This window comes from Camelus dromedarius, chromosome 10 (assembly GCF_036321535.1).
Source record: "Camelus dromedarius isolate mCamDro1 chromosome 10, mCamDro1.pat, whole genome shotgun sequence".
Lineage (NCBI taxonomy): Eukaryota > Metazoa > Chordata > Mammalia > Artiodactyla > Camelidae > Camelus > Camelus dromedarius.
In genome coordinates this window covers 75302032-75323597 of record NC_087445.1, presented here as the reverse complement: position 1 = coordinate 75323597, position 21566 = coordinate 75302032, and the positions used below count along the sequence as shown (strand labels likewise).

Below are 21566 nucleotides of genomic sequence, written 5' to 3'. Positions count from 1 at the left end.
GGGGCAGACGCTGGGGTTTGGCTCCCCTCTGGGTCTCATCCCCAGCGTCCTCCGTGGGTGAGGGGGGAATGAGAAGATGCGGGAGTCGGGGTTACCCTGCGAGGCGTCAGGTTCCCAGCGAAGGTTCTTCGGGTCTTACCCGGCGCGGGGAGCTGGGAGCCGCGCCGGCGCCCGCGAGCGGCCGGAGCCGAGCGCGGCCGGGGCCCGGGGCCCGGGGGCCGGCGGGGGGAGTCGCCTCGGAGCCCATCTGTCGGCCCCCGCGCCCGACGGGCCGGTCACCAGCTGCTGGCGTCCTTGTTGCGGCCAGATGAGCCGGCTCAGCGAGGGCACCGGAGCCCGGCCCGCAGCCGAGCGAGCCCGCGTGCTGACCCCCACCCTGGCCCCCGGGACCGGCTGCGAGCAGCGAGGAACCAGATGGAGAGGCGGGGGAGGTGGGGGAGCAGCGTGCTCTCCTCACTATAAAGATAGGAAGACTGAGGCCGGGGAGGGAGACCCCCGCCCACCACCACAGCACCAAGGAAGAGCGCGAGACAAGGATTTCCTTACTGAGGGTGGAAAGAATCCGAGCCCCAGGTGGGGAAAATGAATCTTGAGGAGTAGTAGGGAAGAAGGGCCGAGCGGGGACAGGCGCCTGGTCATTTGTAAGAAGTTTATTTCCACATTTAAAAAAGAACCCGAGGGGCCTGGCTGCCCCTGGACGCAGGCTGGAGGTGAGGGCTGGGGGTCGGGGTAGGTGGGCAAGTCCCCTGGCCCCTTCCTGCACCGCCTGGGAGGGGGTGGGCACAGGCCACAAACTCACTGATTCACGGACACAGTCACGGGCTCATGGGTCACGAATAAATAACTTCATATACACTTTGCACACGGTATGTACAGCTCGGCCGCCGGCCCTGGCGCGGGGGGAGAGGCTGCGGGGAGGCTCCACACTCCCCTTCTCCTCTACACGTCGGGGGTGCGCAGAGAGGACTCGGTGTACAGCTGGAGCGTGGAGGGGGAGGGTGCAGCATGGGGGTCGCCCCACCTGCTCCCGGGAGGGGCGAGGGGCCGTGCCTGGGGCGGAGAGCTGGGGGATGGATGCACATCCGGCGGTGGAAGTGGCTCGCTGATGGAGTGGCGGGGAGAGAAAGGGTGCCCAGGAGGGTGAGGGAGATTCAGTCCGGGGGTCCGGGCCTCAAAAGACTTGGCATTTGGCCCTTCTGGGGACACTAGGCTGTACGCCAGGGAGGGCCGGACAGGGGCCCCCGGGAAGGGGCGTTGAAACCCCGCGCCCTCCCGGAGGCAGGCGGCAGGGGCCAGCGCGGAGCGCCGGGTGCGCCTCGAGGCGGCGCTTCACCGAGGCTGCGCGGCGCGCGGGAGGACGCCGGCCAGCGGGGGCAGCGGCGGGGGCGGCTCGCTGGCGCCCTGGAGTCCGTGGATGAGGATGCGGGGCACCAGAGGTCTCTGCAGGGCAGGCGGCGGCGCGCTGGGCCCGCGGTACAGATACAGTGCGGCGCCGGGATCCAGGTTGGAAACGAGACTCTGCGGGTAGAAATAAGGCGACGGGAACATCCGCTGGAGCGCTGAGTAATTGCCTGCCTCCGCCAGCAGCTCCAACCCGACGGCAGTCTGTCGCTTCCATTTAGTCCTAGGGGCCGGAAAGAAAGGTGTAAGGCGGGGTCAGAACTGTGGCACCCTGACACCCCTGCCTCTCAGGAGTGCTTGTCCCGGAGCCCCTGCAGGGAGTCCAAGAGGGATCACACGAATTCGTTCATAAATAACGTTCTCGCAGTTACAGGCATCGACTCCTTTAATCTTCCACCAGCCTCCCATGGCTGTTATCCCCACTTTACAGATAAGAAAATTGAGGCACGGGCCAGTTTTCAAGATGGCCTAGAAAGAGGATACGCACATTCTAAGCCAGGCTGTTTTATCCCTAAGCTGGGAATCTAACCTTGCCATACCCTGCTCAAGGGATCGCAGTCAGGGCCCTTGGAGTGGAGTGTTGGAGTTCCCCTGTGCATCTGTCCCCTAGGGAGGCCCTCGGAAGGCAAGACTGCCCTGGAGAGGACGGCGGGGCCCCGGGGGCCGGTCTGCTCTCCGTGGAAGGGGGCGCGGTTGGTCCAGCCGCACCGCCGGAGGCGGAGGCCAGCACCGCCGCGGTACCCCATTTGGCGGCGCTTCTTTGGAAGCACGCGGGCTGGAGACTGCGACTAGAGAGGATGCTGGGGAGGATCCGTGCGCACCTCTCCACCAAGCGCCCGCACCCCCTGCACTCTGCGCACAGGTCGGAGGCTTGTGGGGAGCCCTGCGTTCCGTCTGGTCCGGAAGCCAGGAAGCCACAAAGGGAATGTAGGCCGGGGTTTGCGGAAGACCGGAAACTGGTTGCCAGGGCTGCTGTGGCTGGACTCGTGGGTGCCCCTGGCCAGCGAGGCGGTCCCACTGAGTCCGACTCAGCCACACCAACCCCGTTTCCCTCTGTGAATTATTCATCATCATCATAATTGTGTAATTACTGTAACGGGCCTTAATTATTGATGCCTGGAGCAGTAATCGGTATTTATTATTAATGGGGCAACGTGTTCTGAGGCTTGTTTATGGAAAGCACCATTCTGGCCTCCTCCACTAAGAGTGTGTGGGTGACTGTGGGTGTGTTTGTATTACTTCGTGAGTTGTGCAGATGGATGTGAGTGTGTGACTGTGGGCTGAGTGTGTATTTTGTATGTGTTTATCATCATCCTGTGAATGTGTTGGGGAGGGAGGTTAGGAAATACCAGTTTCAAGACTTAGTGCCCAGCACCAATTTCCCATTCAATCAGTCACACAGTCCCCAAGGAGCTAGGGCTGGGCCCCTTCCCTCCTCAGGTTTCAGGTACTAGAAAGGGTGGGGAGGCCAGAAGAATCCTGGGAGAGCTTAGAGCCACCCCGTATGCCCCCAAGCAGCTGCCTGGGCTGTCTGGGCTGGTGGTAGGACCTGGCTGGGGTGAGGCAGGCCTTGGACCTCCAGTGGCCCACGTGTCTGTGCGTCTGTCCTGGGCACTGGAGACCAAATCTTGCCCTGTGTCTCTCCCTAACTGTGGACTTTGGGGGAGGCCTTCTCTCCCTGAGGCCTGTTTCCCCGCTTCCCCCCTTTTATAGAATGGGGAAAGCTCAGGAGCCCTCCCTTAGTGAGTCAGGCCACGTCCTGATGGGTCCTGTCCTGGGGCAGGGAGGAGAGGGGAGGGGGCCGTTTCTGCCCCCTGCCGCGCAGCGGGGCCTCACCTGCGGTTCTGGTACCAGGTCTTGACCTGCGTGTCGGTGAGGTTGAGCGAGGCTGCGAGCTCCATACGGTCCTGCACACTCAGGTATTTCTGCCGCTCAAAGCTGCGCTCCAGCTGTGCCAGCTGATGGTCGGTGAAGGCTGTTCGTGCCTTGCGTGGCTTTTTCAGGCGCACCGGGGGACTGTCCCTTGAGCTAGAGATCTCACGGTCACCCTCCTCCTTCACTGGGGAGACACAGCCGTGCATCAGGGCCTGGCTTCGCCAGCCACTGGCCAGTGGCGTTCTCGTAAGTGCGGCTCCCCACGGCAGCGGTGGCCCCACCGCACTCAAGCCCATGGGGACAAGGCAAGGCCGCTCAGAGCCGGAACCTCTGGGCCCCCAGACCGAGGAGGACAGACACCTCCGGGGAGAAGTAACCCAAAGCCGAGAGAACTCAATCCGCTTTCTCTCAGCCCGGCTCCTCCAATGTGCTGGTGCTCCCTGGAGGGATTAGCGGATTGACTGGGCAGACCTGCCAGGGGAGGGGAAGAGAGGGGACCCAGGGGCTCCAGCCAGGTGGGCTGCGAGGGTGTGTGCTCAGGGGTTTGGGACTGTGCTGCACATTTGTGCCCCGATTCTCTGGCTACATCTGGACGAGGAAGGGAGGAAGCTGAGGGCCAGAGTCTGGGGAGAAAAACCCGCATGGAAAGACAATCCTGTTTACGCTGGAGTGAAACGTGGTCCCGAAGAACAAATAATTGCACCCACATCCTGCCTGGCCCCTAGGTGGATGTGAATCTATAGTGATAGTTCCCTAATTCTTAAACTACAATCAGCATGCTGTGCAGAAGGCGAGTCACTGGGGGCCCAGATCTGGGAACTCAAAGGGCTTGGAAAAATAAGCAAGGAGTGTTCCCGGCAAATGCACGCACCACAGAGGTCAGCGTTTCCATCAACGTGGTGCCCACTGTGGCTGCCATGCATTTCCGAACCTCGCTTGGGATACCCCAGCAAGGTCTCCGCTCCTGAGTCCCAAGGAGAGGACCGGACAAGGCGGTTTCTTTTTCCCCCAACACTTTCCTTTGGGGTTGACTGCACCAAAAACGTACACTTGATCGAACAAACTCAATGCTCTCCCTCTTTCTCCCCCTGAAGTGATATAACCAGAGACCACCTTGTAAAATTGGCAGCTGGGGGCTGGGGCTTCCCCCCTCTTTTTCTCTATTTTCCTTTATGGTGAGTTTCATTGAGCGTGGCGTTTGCAGTGACAGGGTTCAGCTGAATGTTAGTTGATTTCTCTCTGTAGGAAACAATAATCCGGTTAATTGAGCCACTAGGGAGCAAGACTTTTCAACCGGAAAGGCAGCAGTTCGAGGCTGGGAGGGCACCGGGCACCGAGTGCACCGAGGCGGGTGAGCTGGGTGAGCCGGGAGAGTGCTCGCTGGTGAGAAACTGGGGCCAACACTTTCCTCCCGCCTCCACCAGGCCAGCGCATCCAGGTCCTCCCTGCCCTCCTGGGCTCGGGCCACATTGGAGCACGGGAGACAGGGATATGCTGGGACGGGGCAGGGGGTGGGGGGCGCTTGAGTTCTGTCTATGCAGATAGGCAGATAGGGTTTAAACAACTTCCAGGAAGCAATTACTCAAACTGCAGGCTTGGTGTTGTGGAAACCTTACTTTCTGACCGAATTCCCCGGACTATTTCCGAAGTAGTGGGGAGTGGGTCAGGGTTGAGTTTGTGGTGTTGGGAGGAAAGGGCTGCCTCCTGGGGCTTTTCTCTACTCTGTCTCCTGCGCAAGCTGGAGCCTTCGGTTACACACTCAGTGCTGCTCAGGCTTAACCCAGATCTCAGTGCCTCAGAGTTCCAGGCCCACCGACCTTGCAGAGCACCAGTTTCATTTCTCCAAAGATAGCGGCTCTAGCAGGCGAGGCTGCATGGCACACCGCCTTACTTCAAAGCCCGGTTTCCACTTCCTTAAATGTTATGCTGTGAGGTCTTTGATTCCAGAAACCCAGGATGGGACTGACCTTCCTTCCATGAGCTCCTTGGGGGAAATGACTCTTAGCTTGTTAGGTGCATAGGGGCTTAGATGCCCACCCCAGTGTGTCTGTCTCTAGGCAAGGTTTCCTACCTCGGGCCTTGAAAAAGTCGCTTCCACCTTTGAGAAATGCTGCAGGTAGTCCCACTTCCTCTTCACCCTGGGCTTTGTTGGTGCAAAGGCAGCGGCGGTGCCTCGGGGTGGGGGAGACCTTCCACCCTCCTCGGCCCCAAACCTATTTAAGTGCTATGTGGCCAGCCGGCCTACCTCACCTCCCCGATCAGATATCGTCAGGGACAAGAGAAGAAAACTGATATTCCAGTTACTGTAAACGAAAGCTCTCCTCAAAATCCTGCCTACCGGCAAAAAAATAAAAGGAGACAAGAGCCCCGGTCTTTCACTGCCGCCGGCACCAGACGTTAGCACGCAGGGCTGGGGAGTCTCGCCGCTTACTCCAGCCATAGACCCGGGGTGTTGTTGAGAATTGCACATAATAAAACGTGATGTTGTGAATGTATATTTACATTGCCTCCCTTGTTCCCCTCCCCCAACCCTTCACACACACACACACCTGTCTTTCTCCCGGGCAAGTTTTCCGTGCCTCTCCAAATAGCCCCAGGGGGAGGAGCAAGGGTCGCTGGGCCACATGCCTCTGGACCTCCCTTCTGGCTGCTCCAGCCGGACCTGCCGCTTTCTAGGCACGACTGGCCCAGCGAGACTGATTCAGGCTCCGCCGTGGTGTGGGGAAGCGGAGGAAACTGAGATGTGGAGTGGGCCCCAAGTGGATTTCAGTTTGAGGTCAGGGTGTTGTCCACAAACGAATTCTTGCTTAGGAGGAGTGTTAAATGAGCCTTCCTAAATTTTTGTGAAGACTTGTGCAATGCAAATATGGGCCAGGAGGTGCAGAGCCCCCAAGACAATAAAGAAGTTGCCTTTATAGGGAAGCTTTATCTTATCACCAGTGTGCTGGGAATTCACTATAAGGCTGAAAGAACACTGAACAGCCTCTGCCAGTCCCTGGTTTTCTGCTGGTTGGGGACACAGGACTCTCTCCCTTGAAGTCCCGATGCTCCTTCCCTTCCTGTCTCTGACTTTTTCCTAAGAAAGAACTTGGGGCCTCTGGCCTGACCAAAGAGCTTAAGTCAAGGCAATGGCTGGGGGTGAGAAACAAAATTAGAGAACTCTTTCCTTCACCCTTCTTTTTTTCCCTTTCTTCCTTCTTCTCTCCGTCCTTCCCCCTTTCATCTTAATCCCAATTTCAGCTCCCTGGTTAAGATGGGATGAAAAGGGAACAACAACTACTAATGAACAGATTCACGGAGGTGGAAAGGCAGGGAAAGGGGAAGCAACCCCAGTATAGAGCTGGGTGCTGGGGAATCGCTGGTACTGCACACACAGCCCGAAGTTGATTGCTTAATGCATGTAAAGTCAAATCCAGTGAGAACAGTTGAGTAGGTACAGGGGCCTCCCCTCTCCACTAGACCTCTGAACCTGTTCCTGGCCAGCCACCCACCTGGCTGCTGTTTCTACTTTGAAGTGAGCATTTCTTTTGCGTGATTCCCAGGGCCCAGATCACACCGAGCCCAGTGGGAGGGAAAGCTCAATTCCTCTCCCTGTCTGGAAATTCAAATTAAAGGGTGGAAAATTCTGACTGTTCTCAGGGCTCCAGCTGAAATTTCCTGCTAGGTTTTCACTCTTATAAAGGGGTGTTCAAGCAGAACCCTTTGGGTCTTCCCTTGCTTCTGTAGGGTCTTTTCCCAGAGAGCCACTGGCCTGATAGGAACTTGTTCCTGCCCACCGGCAGGCTGGATGATCCCAATCGAAGTTTGGAAAGTTTGCTTTGTGTATTTTAGGAAATCTCTCTTAGGGCTCACAGTATCCCGCTCCTCACTCTCTCCACTGGACTCTTTGTTGCCCAAAAGCATAACCACCGGGGCCGGCTGAATGGCTCAGGCAAGACCAACGGCTCAGCCTGGGCCCTGGGGGGAGCTTGGAGTGAACATGTATATGTCTTCATGTCTGTGCCCTCCAGTTTTAATACCAGTGTTCAGAAACATAGCATTCCCCCCAAGTTTTCACCTCCCGTTTTCTTACCTTTATACTCAGAGTCCGATGAGGCGTTGCTGCCACTTTTGTCCAGCTTGTCTCTAAAGTCCTCCCCGGCCTTGGCCGCAAGACGGCCCCCAGGCTCGGGAGCGGCTGGCTGCCCGCTGCTAGAGTAGGGTGCACAGGCCGCGAGTGGTTTGCAGTCGGCAAGGATGTCCCTGATCAGAAAGGAGGAGGTCACGGTACGAGACTGGGCTGGGGCTGAGAGCTGCCCAGGCTGCAGGTGGGAGTCCAAACCTGGGCCTGATGCCCCGCCAGGCCGCGGGGCACCCGTCTCCAAACAGTCTCTTCCTGGTGAGGCTGGTGAAGAGCAGTCGCTGCTGCTCTCCGAGCGCGGACTCAGCTCCAGGGGTGAGCGGCAGTCCCCGAGCAAGGGGTCCCCCTTGGGAAGGGCGGGGCTGCCCGCTCGGTGGGAGAGAATGGAGTCGATCCCAAAGCCATTGGAGCCTTCCATAGCCAAGCTGCGACCTGTCCTCCCCAAAAGCTCCCCACCCACCCCCAACCCCAGCCGCCGCTGCCCCTGCCCCTAGCTGCGGGCTGGCATGGGGAAGGCGGGCAGGGAGCCTGCGGGCACCTTGGATGGAGTTCAGCCTTGGGGGAGCCCAGGAGCTCTGGGCCAACCTCCTCTGCGCATTAGATCCAAAAGGGCTCAGCGCGTCTTCTGCAGCATCGCGCCGAGCCTCCGAGCCGAGGGGGGGTGGTGGGAGTGTCAGGGAGAAACGGGAGGGAGGGTGCGCCAAGTTGGGGAGAGCAAAGGGGGAGACGGACGATCTGAGCTCCCCTTTGGCACAGAAGAGATGCGAGAATGTTGGAATCTAAATAAAGAAGGGCCTTTTAAAAATCCAAACCACACGCTTCCTCCAGGCGAGCGGTTGCCGAGGGCAGTGGGGTCAGCACAGCGGATAGCAGCGGGCCCAAACCGCGCTACCAGCCGGGGGAACGGAGCGCACCTGGCGGCGTCAGCACCGCGGAGAGCGGCGGTGGCGGCCCTCGGCGCATGACGCTCCACCTGGCCCAGGAGGTCCTCTTTCCGCGCTCTCACGGCTCCGGGGGCCCGTCAGCACCGTGGACAGCGCCTCCTGGCTCCGAGGTTGCAGCTCTCAGCCCGTCCTCCGCGCGCGCCTTCGCTTCCCCCCCTTTCTTTAAAAAATGAACTTGTGTCACTTTTACTTTGGGGCTGGTTTTTTTTTTTTTGTTTCTTTTTTTTTCTCGTTATGTTGTGTTTTTTTTTTAAGGGGACTCGCCCACGTGTCCCCGGAGTGATGAAGCTGATTGGCTCTGACCGATTTTGGGGGTGATGTCACGGCTCCGCAAGCCACTGCCCGATTCCTTTCAGTTTGATTAAAAGAGACACTGAATTAATTACAGCACAGACCCAACTGTTTACCAGCGATTTCCACACGGTTTGCTTTCATTAGACTGGTGATGAGGCTCCTAATGAGGGTGATTAACCGAGGGGGGTACAGACTGGAGGGGAGGGGTCCGGAGCCCGGCTGCCGCTGCCGTTGGGTTGGGATGTGAGGTTTTTAAAGTTTTCCCCTACACTTTCCCACAGTTATTCAAATTATTCGTCCGCTGGGCTGTCATAGATCCCTTTTCTTTCCCCTCCCCACCTCCCCCGCCCCACCCAGTCGTTTTTTTTTGTTGTTGTTGTTGTTGTTTTTTTTTTTTTTTGTCTTCCTCCAGCAACAGAAAGGGACTAAACCCAGCAGAAAAAATGTGTGTGTGCAGAGGAGATTTTAATTTGTTACATTTTTTCAGGCATTTTCTTTGGGTTCTAGATGTTTTTCGTGTAGGAAAATTTGCAGCCCTCTCTTCTGACCTCTTTGGACCCTGCGGGCCTGGCACAGGTGGGAAAGCCTGGTGTCTGCACCTAGAAGGAGCCAGAACCACGGCTTCACTATGGGGCGAGGGTGGAGAATCTGGGAGGATCGTGTCTAGGACGTTAGGGGGACCCCGAGAAAGCCGTGTGGCCCGACCGAGGCAGCGCAACAGACCCCAACGCAGCTGACAGCCTCTCCTGTGGCGCGGATCCCGGGAGTCGGGTGTTTTTTGCACCTCTGAACAGAAACGCGCAAGAGCTTCCGAGTGCGAGTATAGACTTCTGCAAACGGCTTCTCATTTCGCGCGGAGCCGGAACTCGCTTGAGGATTTATTTTCAAAGCAGCGCTGGATACATGGTCTTTTCATTGTGAATAACTCGCCCCTCACCCCAACTCCCTGACTCAGCTCCAGTGCTCTAGCTCCGCACGTTTCAGGGCTCGGTCTCCGGTGCCGGGGCCCAGGGAGGCGGGCAGATCTGAAGCGCGTTGGGGGCCTAGATCCATTCCGCCTGGACGCCAGGGATCGCGATCCGGGTCTGCGGTCAAAGGGCGGAGGGAGCCGAGCCCGCGCACTTGCATCCGCATCCCGAGGGCCCAAGACGTTCTTTGCTCACCCTGCGCCGGGAGCCTCGGCCTTCCCAGGCGGCCCGCGCGCTCCTGGCCCCCTCCCCATGGGCCCCCAGAAAACTACCCGGGGCCTGATGGGGTTCAGCGTCTGAAACCGCAGCAGATTAGTGAGGCACCCGAATACCCCCAAACCCGAGCCGCGGCCCAGGGAAGCCCGGCAACCCGGTTGGAGCAGAAACTTTCTTCTCCCTCTGACGAGGCCGGCGGTGGCCTCTCGCCCGGCTCCCCGCGCTCTCCCCCCTGCGCCCGCCGGCAGATTGGAAGCGGCCCTGCCGCCGGCCGGACTGGGGGCGAGGACGGGCGGCTCCCAGGGGACGGCGAGCCCGGCTCGGCTGCAAGCTGTCGGGTCGGGGAGGCGGGAGGGCGGGCGCCGAGGGGCCGCGAGCCGACAGGCCCCTGCCCCAGCCCGGCGGCCGCTGCAGTGGGCGCCTCCCGTGGCGGGGCGAGCTGGCCGGTCGTTCATTTTCATTTGGTAGATGGGGAGGGGAGCATAAATCACGAGGAGCCTGCGCTGCCTGGCTCTTCCTGGCCAGCCCTCAACTGGCCTGCTCTGGGCGCCTCTGGAGACCCCGCTCCCCTCTCCATTCTCCCGCTTCACCCCTGCGCCCGGCCTGCGCCTGCATCTCTGGAAGACCTCATCTCCTCCTGACCCCAAGGTCCCAGTGTGGGTCAACGGGACTAGTTGTCCTGGTTTTGTTAGCGATCGTAACGCCCCAGAGCCAGGATCCGCGGACTCCGCGAAGCAGCAAGCAAGTCCCGTCCCGCGCTGCCCGCGGGCGGGCCGAGCCGCCCCGCCCCTGCCCAGGGCGGACCTGCATCCGGCGGCGCAAGGACTTTTTCTGGCCTCGGGGTCTTAGGCTGGGGTTTGTTTTGGATCCTGCGCCCCGCAAAAGTGATGCCTCCGGTGGTGCTGGGCACTCTCGGGTATCAGAGCTGAAGCGTAAAGCCGGTGGGGAGTAGGGGCGAGGGAGCCAGCCTCTTAGGTGGAAAAGAGCAGCAAGGACGCCAGCTTCCTGCAGCCCTAGCCCGCGTCGCCGGCCTGCTCGGAGCCCCAGAATCTTTAACAGGTTGTTAGTATACTGTCATTAGTACTGAATTACCACAGGCTGTTGTGATATAAAGCATTCTGTGCCATTTATTCCATTTGGAATTTCCTCTGGGATTCAGCCCTCTCTCACTAACATCGTTTTATTCCTATTCGAGGGCTTCCACCTCCACTGCTGTGTCTCCTCCTTTCTCTTTTCTCCATCACCCCGGGGGGTTCTTTCATCCCAGCCTGTCCACAGTCTGAGAGATACGTGTGTACCCACCTGGGCTCTTGTTTAACTAGGAAGAAGCCCAGGAATTGGCATATTACTAAGCATCCAGGGGATCCTGAGTGGGTGACCCACTCCTTCCTTTGAGAAAGGAGCCTGGTTGGTCCTGGAGGGGCAGAAGGTCCAGCAAAGCTGGGCGTGAACCATGACAGGTTACTAAACTTCTGAGAGCTCCGCTGACACAGCAGGAGGCAGGCCTCTTCCCCCCTGTCCCCCTGGGCTCCACCCCCTACTTCAGCTGCCTTGGGCCCTCCCCTGGGAGGGCAGAGGCTTGGAGAACTCAGGGGTGAGAAAGGGAGTGAGAGAAGGTCATGTCCAGAACCAGGCTCCCAACTACTCAGTCTTCACCAGGGGCCCAGAACGGCCACACCAGCACCCAGACCCCTGTCCGGGCTCCCTTTTCAGGACTCCAACACCTCCCCAGCCTCTCACTTCCTCTAGGATCCTTTAGCTTCAGATTCCAGCCCCTGCCCATTCAGTCCTTTGAACTTGCTTTCTTTTAAACCATCAGTCTCTGGATGGACCCAGAGCCCCAGAAGGGCCCTAACCAAGCACTCACAGAATGACCCCAACAGAGAAGGAGAAGGATCCACTGCTCTTTTCGAGGGAAGGTGGGCAGCTGCACGAACTAGCCTGCAGAAGGCCTGGGCTCTGGCCTTGTTCCTGCTCTGGACAGCTCATCTCTCTTGCCTAGACCTCAGCTTTCCCTTTGCTACAAAGACATTAACACCAGAGGTTTATAGTGAGATGCAGGGGTGGAAGAAGCCCATGGCTGACCTATAGAACCCATGTCCTTCTGCTCCACCTAGGGCACTTGGCTTGGGTTTGGCTTTGGGTCAGGAACAGGCCTGGGCCTCTGGCTGAGCTGTGGTTCTTACCAGCTTCCTCCCCACCCCAGCCCCACCTCCCTTTCCACTGAATGCCACTCAACCACCTCTCCCTGAGTGTGGAAAAGGCCTTGTTATGCTCACCAGGTAAGCACATGGGGAGATGTGCTCAAAGATTTTTTTTTTTTTAAATTAATTTTTTGGAGGAGAAGGTAATTAGGTTTGTTTGTTTATTCATTTTAATGGAGGTACTGGGGATTGAACCCAGGACCTTGTGCCTGCTAAGCACACACTCTACCACTAAGCTATACCCTCTCCTCTCAAAGCTTTTTGAGAATGGTCTTGAGGTCTTCTGGGTAGCTGGGGCCAGGGGCAGTATAACACAGAGGGAGTGACATGGTTGAGGTTACAGAATCCAGAATCAACCAGACTTGAAGTAGAACCCTGGCTCTAGGATCCAGGGCTGGGGCCAAGGTGAGGCAAGGGAGATGAATCATGCAAGTCTTTCTGGAAACTGTTGCTAGTTTGTCCATCAGGGATTTTAAAATTTTGATTGAAAAATATTGCATGAAAAGATGATTTGTCTTGGTTACTGAGTTTGGGGAAAAGTCAAACGGTTTGTACCCATGGCCAGGGCCTTACCTGTCTCACCATTACCCCAGCCCTGCTCTGTGACCTTGAGCAGACACTTCCTGGGCTGCGCGTTTTCCAGCTGTAAGGTGCGGAAGACACTGCCCACTGCAGCGGTCATAGTGAGGGCTCTGCCCTTGGCTCAGGAGAAGAACAATTACGCACGTCACAGCAGGGCCACTGAGACTAGCAGGCCGGGCCTTTCCTGTGGCAGGTTAGGGCCCCTGCTGGGGAAGTCAGCCCCTTACCCCGCCCTTTGCCCTGGGCCTTCCTGCCAAAACCAGCTTCTAGCATGGAGGGGACAAGGGATTTGAATGACATGGGCCAGGCTAGGGTGCTAATAATCTCTCTGCTCTGTAAATAAACGGGTTGGACAAGGATTTGGACAATTTGTGGGCTTCAGGGTCATGCTGTTCTCAATCATTTTTGCTGGTTTAGTTCAAAATCCCATGGGGCTCCAGAAATCAGAAAGAGCGGATTATTTCTTCTCTTCTGCCCTCCCTCCCTCCATTCTCCCTGCCTCTCTTCTCTCTTCCTCTTTCCCTCTCTCGTTCCCTTCTAGATGCTGGCAATGTCATGGGGACTATGACAGGGGATGGACCCGCCCTCACAGATTTCACAGAGCTCAGTGGCACCCATCGACCTAATTTCCCCTTCACAGACTATTTCCTGTTTGTGGATTCAAGTTTATCATTTGGCTACATTCAGTTCTAGGAACCTGTATAAAAAGCCAACCTACTTTTTTTTTTTATTCCTTCTAATGATGATTTCAAGCATCAAAGGGTTGCCCAAGTAAAAAGAAATACAGCAGAAAGACAGTTTTGGTCCATCAGGATAAATGCAAAAGAAGGTGCTTGATTGGAAACACATACCTGTGTGGCTGCCAGGCCCACCTTGGCACCTGAGCTGCTGGACTGCTTGCTGTCACCCACGTGTGCTCTCCCTGGACCCTAAATCTGTGGCTCGAAACCCATTGGGGAGCTTGGATGAGTGAACCAAAAAGACACGTGATCTCTAACTGGGTCCAGGGAACTCTTGGGACTGGATTTGGATTTGTGGCTATGAGCAGTGCTTTCTCTTCAGGCTTCTAGAAGCCCCCTGCCAGGCAGATAGCAGACACTGAGTGCCGTTGGCTCATTTCTACCTTCCCTGATAAAAATCCTGCACAACCTCAGACTCCAGAACTCCCTCTTCTTTCTTCTGGCTGAGAAAATTGTTCATTATCTGGGTATATCAGAGTAGGGGGGTGGGTGGCAGCAATGAGAGAACCAGTGAGGTTTGGACTCTCATTTAAAAATCTGGAATTAGACTGAAGTCAGTAGGGGTTCAGCATGAAAAGAAAGCTGGATGGACCTAGCCAAGAGGTCTGCTCCAGCCCTACTTTGGCTGCTAAGTGAATGCAGCCCTCTGTCTTCTCTGGCAGGACCGGATGTGTCCTCAAGCCCCTCCCAGCTTTGTGAGTCCTGGCGCAACACCCCAGGCCCATGCTTGCTCCCTGCCTCCTGCCAAGTGCACATCCACACGGGCACTGCCTTCCTCTCACCTCCGAGGGGACTTCTAAGAATTTCAAGCTGGCAGGGTGAGGGTCCAGACTGGCTGCCTCCCTGTGGCTTGTGAGGATAGTACACATGGGCCTCTTTGTTTGGTTAAATCTCTGATGAAGGTGTTGCCAAGAAACCCAAACAGGAGGTAGAATGTTCCCAATGCCAACCAGCAGGGAAATAAGCAAAAACAGGGGCTCAAGGCCATATCTCAGGTGACAGCCATGCTCACTCATGTGGCATTTATTGGCACGTGATTATGACAACTTGGGATGGGAAGCTGAGCTCTGTTTCTGCCCATCTTTAACTGAGAAGCAGTTTTGGAGGGCAGGCTCTGGAACACGTAGTGGAGGGGTCACTGGCCTGGCCTGGCTTATTGAGTGGACTCAGGCCATCTCTTTTCCATCTGTGAGGTGGGGAGAATGGTGATGGAGGGGGCAGTCAGCAGATGATCCCCAAGACCCCTGCAGGCTGGAACCTTCTGGGACTCTACCCTGGATCACGAAGGATAGTCAGGGACCCCAGCTGTGCCGGGAGGCCCTCCTGCCCCTGCCCTGGCCAGAGTCAGCATGAGTGAGGACAGGTGTTTGGCCGATGCGAAAGGACACCCGAGAAGGCAGAATCGGCTGGAATCAGACCTGGGGCTTTGTGCAGGCACAAATAATTAATGCGGAGGGAAGGACCAAGCTCGGGGAGGGAAGGAGACAGAGAGGGAAGGGCCAGGCACCTTCTTGGGCCTCCTACTCTGACTCGCCAGAGGGTGGCGCTGTAGGACAAGGAGCTGAGGGACTCTGCAGCAAGCCGCTCAAGCCTGGCCCCGGAGCACCGGGAGAGGCTGGGGGACTCCAGGAGAGGATGGAGGGTGTGCTCCCAGGGCATCTGTCACAGCCTCCGCTGGTCCCACAGCACATGGCCTGCCCACTGCAGAGGCAGGAAGTAATTGGACAGACAAAAGCGATTTCCTGTAGCGTCTTCTGGCCAGGTCCATACTTTCCCCCTTGGCCGGGTCCTTGGAAAAGCAGACCTGGTGGGGCCACTGACCGGTGGGCATCTTGCTCGTCGCTACTGAAGAGTCTCCAGCTTTTTGGTGGATAGAGCCTCATTCTGGGTCCTTCAGGAAATTCTGTGTCCTGATGTGTACCCTCATTTCCATAGAGGATTTCAGAGCAAAAGAGTGGGTTCAATTCACAATATCTTACCTTACATATAATAATAAAATGCCTTCTCTCTGTATATAATGTACTATCTTCTTGATGCATCTGGATGCAAAGGCTTTTGTTCCTTTGAACATCCTGCCCTTGCCCCTCAGTCATTCACAGAGCTCTGGTTGTCCCTTTTCCATGTGCTTTATTAATAAGAAGAAAAGAATAATTCCCATGTATCTATTGCTTAAAAGTGCCGGATTCTGTGCTAATCACGTTAAACACATTCTTCAATGTAGTCATGATTTCACTTAGCTCGAGGAAACATCCTGCAGCGTGTCAGAGTCCAGTCTCACAGGTGAGGCACAGAGACGTTAGGACACTTACTTGGGGTCACACATGGTGGAGCTGGGCTTCGTGCCCTTGACCACATGGAATGGTGACCAGCTCAGTGGCCAGGACCCTGGGGCTTGACCTGCTTCCTCAGCAGGGTCGCGGCTCCCGGGGGTTAGAAGGCTGCGGGGTGGCTGCAGCAAAGTTGACTGGAGGTGCTGATTTCCCTCTGGTTTGTGGGGTGGGAGGGGGACTTCAGGTCCTTAGAGTGGGGTGGGGCCCATCAAGGCCCCTGCTGAGCCGGATTCCTGAGGGAGTTTGTTAGTGTGTGTGGTATTTTGGCGGAATTAGCTTCCAGTGAGCTGCAACGTGTACACATGGTGGGGGTGGGAAGGCAGCTCAGGTTGCTCACCCAGACCTGTGATCAGCAGACCGCGTCTCCCTGCCCAGGCTGCTGGCTGATCCCTGTCAGGCCCTTGGCCTGTAGGGGCAGGAGCCAAGCAGATGTTCACGCAGTGGGCCATTCTGCAGCCCCTCACATCTGGGCCCTGGGATCTTAGGCCCCTGATCCTGGGCCCCTTCCCTTCTAGAGGAGAAGACACGCAGTCCATGAGGGCCTGGTGCTTTGCAGAGAATAAAACAGGTTGGTGTGGCTTTAACTGGTGGCTAATTCACGGAAGGCCTTTGGAGTAGGAGACTTGACTTTTGAGCTAAGATCTGGATGACAAGAAGGGGCGGGCAGGTGACAGTCTGGGGCCCAGGTGTTCCAGGCAGAGGGAGAAGCAAAACCAAAGCCTAAGGCAGGGTGGGGCTGACGCCTCTGGGCAGTGAGAGGAGGGTGCAGAGCAGGGAGAGGGAGGGCCCTTGGCTGCCTTAGCGGGATGGGGGTGGGGGTGGGGGCTGTGGGCCCAGTGAGGAGTGTGGATTTTATCCCAAGAGCAGTGGAAGCTTCTGGAGTGCTAACAAGCTGCTCTGTGGGTAGCTGGAGAATATAGGTTCCTGTCTCACGCAGGCAAGAATTCAAGAGTGAGTCATAAAGTGAAAGTAGATTTATTCAGGGAGATACACACTCCATAGACAGCGTGCAGGCCATCTCAGAAGACAAGAGAGGCAGCCCCAGGGTTTGGAGTTGTTAGCTTTTACGGGCTGGGTAATTTCCTAGGCTAACGAGTGGGCGGATTATTCCAACTATTTGGGGGAAGGGGTGGGGGTTTCCAGAAATTGAGCCCGCCCACTTTTTGGCTGCCTATGCTCAGCCTGGGAGCTGTCATGGCACCTGTGGGTGAGCCATGCAGCAGCTAGTGTGTTACGGTGAGCCCATGGTGAGGGTCAAGCTCTATCAGAAGCCAAGTCTTCCACCATCTTGGGCCAAGTTGGTTCTAACCAGTTAACCTATCCTCAGTTGCTGTGTAATTCTTTTAATGGTTGTGCCCCGTCCCCTTCCCTCCTGTCTCATGTGGAGAACGGATTTTGGGGGTGCAGCAGGGAGATGGTTAAGGAATCTGCTGCCATTCTCCAGGGGTGATGGGGACTCAGGGAGATGGGATGAATCAGGTGTTTTGTAAGGAAGGTTGCAGGCTTGTTGATGGGTTGGATGTGAGCTTGAAGGAAGCAGAGTTGTGAAGGTTTTTGAAGACACGAAGTCTTCAGCATCTGTGTGGTCTCACGTATGAGATGGGAAAAATGGACAGAGAAGCCAGTTTGGTGGGAAAAATCCAGAGTTCTGTCCTGGCTGTGTTGGTTTGACTTGAACACCAGACACTTAAGTGGAGACATTCAGGGAGCAGTTGGATAAATGAGCCTGGAGTTCCGGGGAGGGCTCTGGGTTGAAGCACAACAATTGGGACCCTCAGACTAGAAATGGAATCAAGAACCCGAGAAGTTGCCTGACTTCGTACAGGTGCAGTTGAGGTGTTTTGGAGAAGGCCATCTACCCTGAAGCGCGTGAGGTTGGTTCTCCCACCGGTTATAGGTTTACTGGTTTCCGAATAAAGGGCACAAGAGCAGAATGACAAACAGCAGTTTTAATTGGAAATAGATTGGTATCTAATTTGTGGGGAGAAGCCCAAGGACCTGCAGGAATACTGAGGTGCGAATTGCTGCAGCTCGTGCACCTTCAGCCGCCCACTCTCCCAGCAGGTTCTCTCTTTCCAGAGCGGGGAAGGGGGACCTTCCGAGGTCGGTGCTGGTGGAGAAGCCCGTCTGGGCGCAGCACTGAGGAGGTGGGGGCCGGCCCTGAGCAAGGAGCCTTGGCTCTTCCTGCCGTCAAGGGTCCCAGAGAGATAGTACTGCCTTGGAGAGACACTGGGCATCCCAGAAAGAGCAGTTAAAACTCATGTTTGGAATAGAAAGTGAAGACTTTCAAAGGATGTTACTGTCACACTTTCTGCAGGAAATGCCCAGGTTGTTCTTAGCACTGGAGGGCAGAGCCTTGGAATCAAACTGTAGCCTGGAGTCTAAAATCTGCCTTAGGATTTGGGCTTATCTTATCAGGTGAGGGCTTGAGAAGGGGGTGGGTGGCCTGGCCAAGGAGGGGAGTCCTGAAGAGGAGAGTCATCAGGGAGATAAGTGTTGGCTAACTCAATGGGGGAGGAACTCTTACCAAAAACCATTAACCTAAGACCTGAATCTGAGGTTCTTGCCCAAGCAGAACCTGCATAAGGATGGGAGAGTGTCTCGCGTCAGTTGGGGCAGGGAAGGTGAGTCCTTCAGAGGATTTTCTACCGGGTCAAGGAGGCTTTAGGGGTGGCTGTAGTTGCCCATCCGCAGGGTCCCCTGGCGCACGGCATGTTCTTCCCGGTGGGCTTTGAATGCTCTCTGGCGATCGGCCTCAGTGGGGAAGGTATCGAGATGGGGGCCCACCTGTGGACAGAAGGAGAACCGGTCAGTGGACATGAGTTCTCGGGGGCTCGGCCCCGGGGTCCCCCTTCTCTCCCTGGCCCACCCCCTTCTCCCATCCTAGAGTAATAATAAAAAGTGCTGTGAGAAGGAGAGAAGTGTCGGGGAGGGGTGTGGGTGTCCTGGCGCTGCAGGGTGAAGTCAGGGGTGACACGCCATGTGACAGATGCGGAGAGAGCAGGGCTGCCTGGTTTCCCCCTTCCATTCGGCTCACTGCTGGGAACGTGTGCATCAGGAACATCACCTGGCTGTGAGTGAGGTCCCCTGGCAGTGGGACCCGACAGCCAGCATCATCCTTCATATGCGGATGCTCCACCATTAAAAACCCCAGACAAGCTAACCTCACCAAGGGGGCGCCTCCTGGAGCAGCTGCTACAGGTCGATCTGACTCCCCCACCTCTGGGTGGCAGCTGCCCCCGGGGACTCACCAGCACCAGAGCTGGGGCCAGATCCCGGGAGTGGGAGCCTCTGCAGGTAACGTTTTGTACAATCAGTGTTTCAGCCAGCCCTTCCTTCTCAGGAAATGCCGTTGTTGGAAAGCGTTTCTGTCTCCTGGGTCTCTCACACCACCTCCAAAGGCCAGAAAAATCCCCCTAAAATGGCATTTCTCTTTTAGGATAACCTAAGGGAGGCATGGGGTAGGAAGAGTTTGGGCTTGCTTATGTCTGCATTCATTCATTCTTTCATTCAGGCCACACGTGGTAACCGAGTGCACTCTGCCAGGCACCACGGTGAACAAGACAGACTCCCTCTCTGCCAGAGTGGGAGCAGGCGGTGATGAAATTATGCAGCTATTTCACTAGAATTTGTGGAGTGGAGGGTGGAGGGCTGCAGTGAGCACAAATGATGGGCCCCACCCTCCCCAGAGTCAGCAGCCTCTCTGGGGAAGACGTGAAGGGGAGACGGGGAGACTTGTAGGCTGAGCAAGGATTTCCCAGGCGAAGGGAGCTGCGTGGGCTGGCCCTGGGCACCCCCCCCCCCCCGATGGCGCACAAGGGGACGCGGTGGCCAAGGTGGGGGGATCAGCAGGAACCCTGAAGTCTCTGTCTTGTCTTCAGGGTAAAGCAGGACCCATGCAGAGGACCGCCCCAGGATCTGGCCAAGAAACAGGCGAGGGTTGGTCCCCTTGGGGTTGGGGGTTAGCTAAGCCCACAGAGCCTTCTGGGGATGAAAGGAGAGAGAAAAGAAAAAACCCGGAGAGGATGCGGTACTGAAAGGAAGTAGAAGGCAGGTCAGGAGGAACTGGTAGAGACCGCCTCTGTGCTCAGTGCCCCGTGCTCTGGCCCCCACCCGGGAGCGCAGAGGCCTGGGGACCCCCACTTGGGGGGAGTAATGACCCTTAAGCAGAGCTCAAGTCCCAGCAGTGGTTTCCCGACAGCAGAGAACAGGATGATGTCTCTGCTGAGGCTGGGCACGGAGCTGCCATGACCTCCTGCTTCCCTGGGGCTGGCATCTGCTGTCTTGCTCCAGACACCGTCAGGCCCCCCAGTCCAAGGTCTGGCACCATTTAGGGTCAGTAAGACCCATACTGTGGGCTGCCTGACCTCAGGTCCAGGGAGCTGTGCTCGCCGTCAGGGGAGACCAGGCACGTCTGGGCGCAGGAGGGCTCAGTGGAAGCCAACTTGACTGTGTTCATTTTCCAGGTGGGGAAGCTGAGGCCCGAAGCAGCGTTTAGTCCAGGGTTGGCCTCACAGGGAATTAGTGGCAGAGATACTCTGTTTTAGCCCCCACCCATCACCCCCACCCCCAGCCAGCCGCTGGGCACTAAGTTCTGGATTCCTTCTAGAATGTTCTGCCATAGCTGCCACTCATGCTGTGTATGGGGTGCTCCCTGCACCTTACTCATGAGGTAGAAAGGGGGTAGGGGGTGTGCAAAGTCTTATTAGAAACCCATAAAAAAATCAATCAGTGGTGATCGACTGAGTTTGTTATTCTAGGACATGAAACCACGTCCTACATCCCCCAGGGGATGTGGACCCTTTGAAGACTCTGCAGAAAGCCATGACCTTCAGGAAAATAAATGCCCACAAGTCCTATCCTACAAACAGGGCAGGCCCTCCATGGACCCTCATGGCAGCATTCCTGGGACCCATCCAGCTCTGGCCTCAGATTATGAGTTTCTTTGATGTGCATCAGGATCATCTGGGGTCCTTGTAACCCAGGCAGGTCCTGAGCTCAATCCCAAAGCTACGAGTGCACCCAGGCAGGGCCCTGACCACAGTCACCGAAGGCCCACCCAGACCTAGGGCTCAGTGCTTGGTGTCAACTCGTCTTGATCAATCCCATCATGATCATGTTCTCAGCTCAATCTCCAGTTTCAGAAAAATTGCCAAGTGGCCTCACAAAAGTTATTGAGAAGAGAGAAGGCCCAGTACATCGTGTGGGATGAAGTAGCCAATAAACAAAAGGCTTCCAAGGTGTGTCTTGTATCCCCTCTGGCAAGGGACAGGGATTTTTTTCCTGACCCCGTGCTTCCCAGGAGGCAGGTAGAGACACTCAGTAAGACTGGTGGGTAGGGTCTCTGGGGGCCTCCTGGTCGCCCCCAGCCGATTTGGATGTCCAGCTGACTGGGACTCGAGGTCTCCATGGTCTTCTGTAGCATTCGGAGTGGCAACAGTTCTGTCCCTGGGAGCCAGTCACCAATTGTTCTTAAGAGGGAAGCACAGCTCTGAAGTCCATGTCTGTGCAACTCAACACATGCCTCCCTGGCCCTTGTACAAGGCTGAATGGTAACCTCCCACCCGAAAAGATATACCCATATCTGAACCCCAGAACCCGTGAATGTGACCTTATTTGTAAAAAGGGGTTTGTAGATGTAGTTACGGATCTTGAGAATATCCCGAATATTCAGGTGGGCTCTAAATCCAGTGACAAGCATCCTTGTGAGAGACAGAAGACACACAGAGAAGAAAGCCACGTGAAGACGGAGCTGTAGATTGGGGTGGCACAGCCAGAACTCAGGGAGGCCAGGAGCCACCAGTAGCTGGACAAGGCAAGAAAGTCTCCTCCCCCAGGCCCTTCAGCGGCAGTGCAGCCCTGCAGCCACCTTGGCTTTGGAGTTCTGATTTC

At 56.5% G+C, this 21566-nt stretch overlaps 2 protein-coding genes across 2 annotated transcripts in view; both read right to left on the bottom strand.

Annotated features, from left to right (window-relative positions):
- Positions 1–1329: 1329 nt before the first annotated feature.
- Positions 1330–7814, bottom strand: BARHL1 (BarH like homeobox 1). The gene is made up of 3 exons (XM_031449539.2): positions 7349–7814; positions 3238–3460; positions 1330–1624 (listed from the first exon to the last, which is right to left on the bottom strand). Exons 1-3 carry the CDS (start codon positions 7812–7814, stop codon positions 1330–1332), a joined length of 984 nt encoding a protein of 327 aa, XP_031305399.2.
- A 10240-nt stretch (positions 7815–18054) lies between these two features.
- CFAP77 (cilia and flagella associated protein 77) overlaps positions 18055–21566 on the bottom strand; it is a 122709-nt gene continuing 119197 nt past the window's right edge. Inside the window, exon 10 of the mRNA XM_064490880.1 lies at positions 18055–18461. Within this exon, the coding sequence (XP_064346950.1) occupies positions 18339–18461 (123 nt within the window). The 3' untranslated portion in view covers positions 18055–18338. The remainder of the gene's footprint in view (positions 18462–21566) is intronic.

Bases quoted from the DNA above. Each gene is read 5' to 3' on its own strand.
- BARHL1 (XM_031449539.2), bottom strand. From the start codon at position 7,814: ATGGAAGGCTCCAATGGCTTTGGGATCGACTCCATTCTCTCCCACCGA. The intron at 3,461-7,348 runs GTAAGAAAACGG...GTGTCTCCCCAG, and splicing joins ATCGGACTCTGAGTATAAAG to TGAAGGAGGAGGGTGACCGT. The intron at 1,625-3,237 runs GTGAGGCCCCGC...TCCGGCCCCTAG, and splicing joins ACCTGGTACCAGAACCGCAG to GACTAAATGGAAGCGACAGA.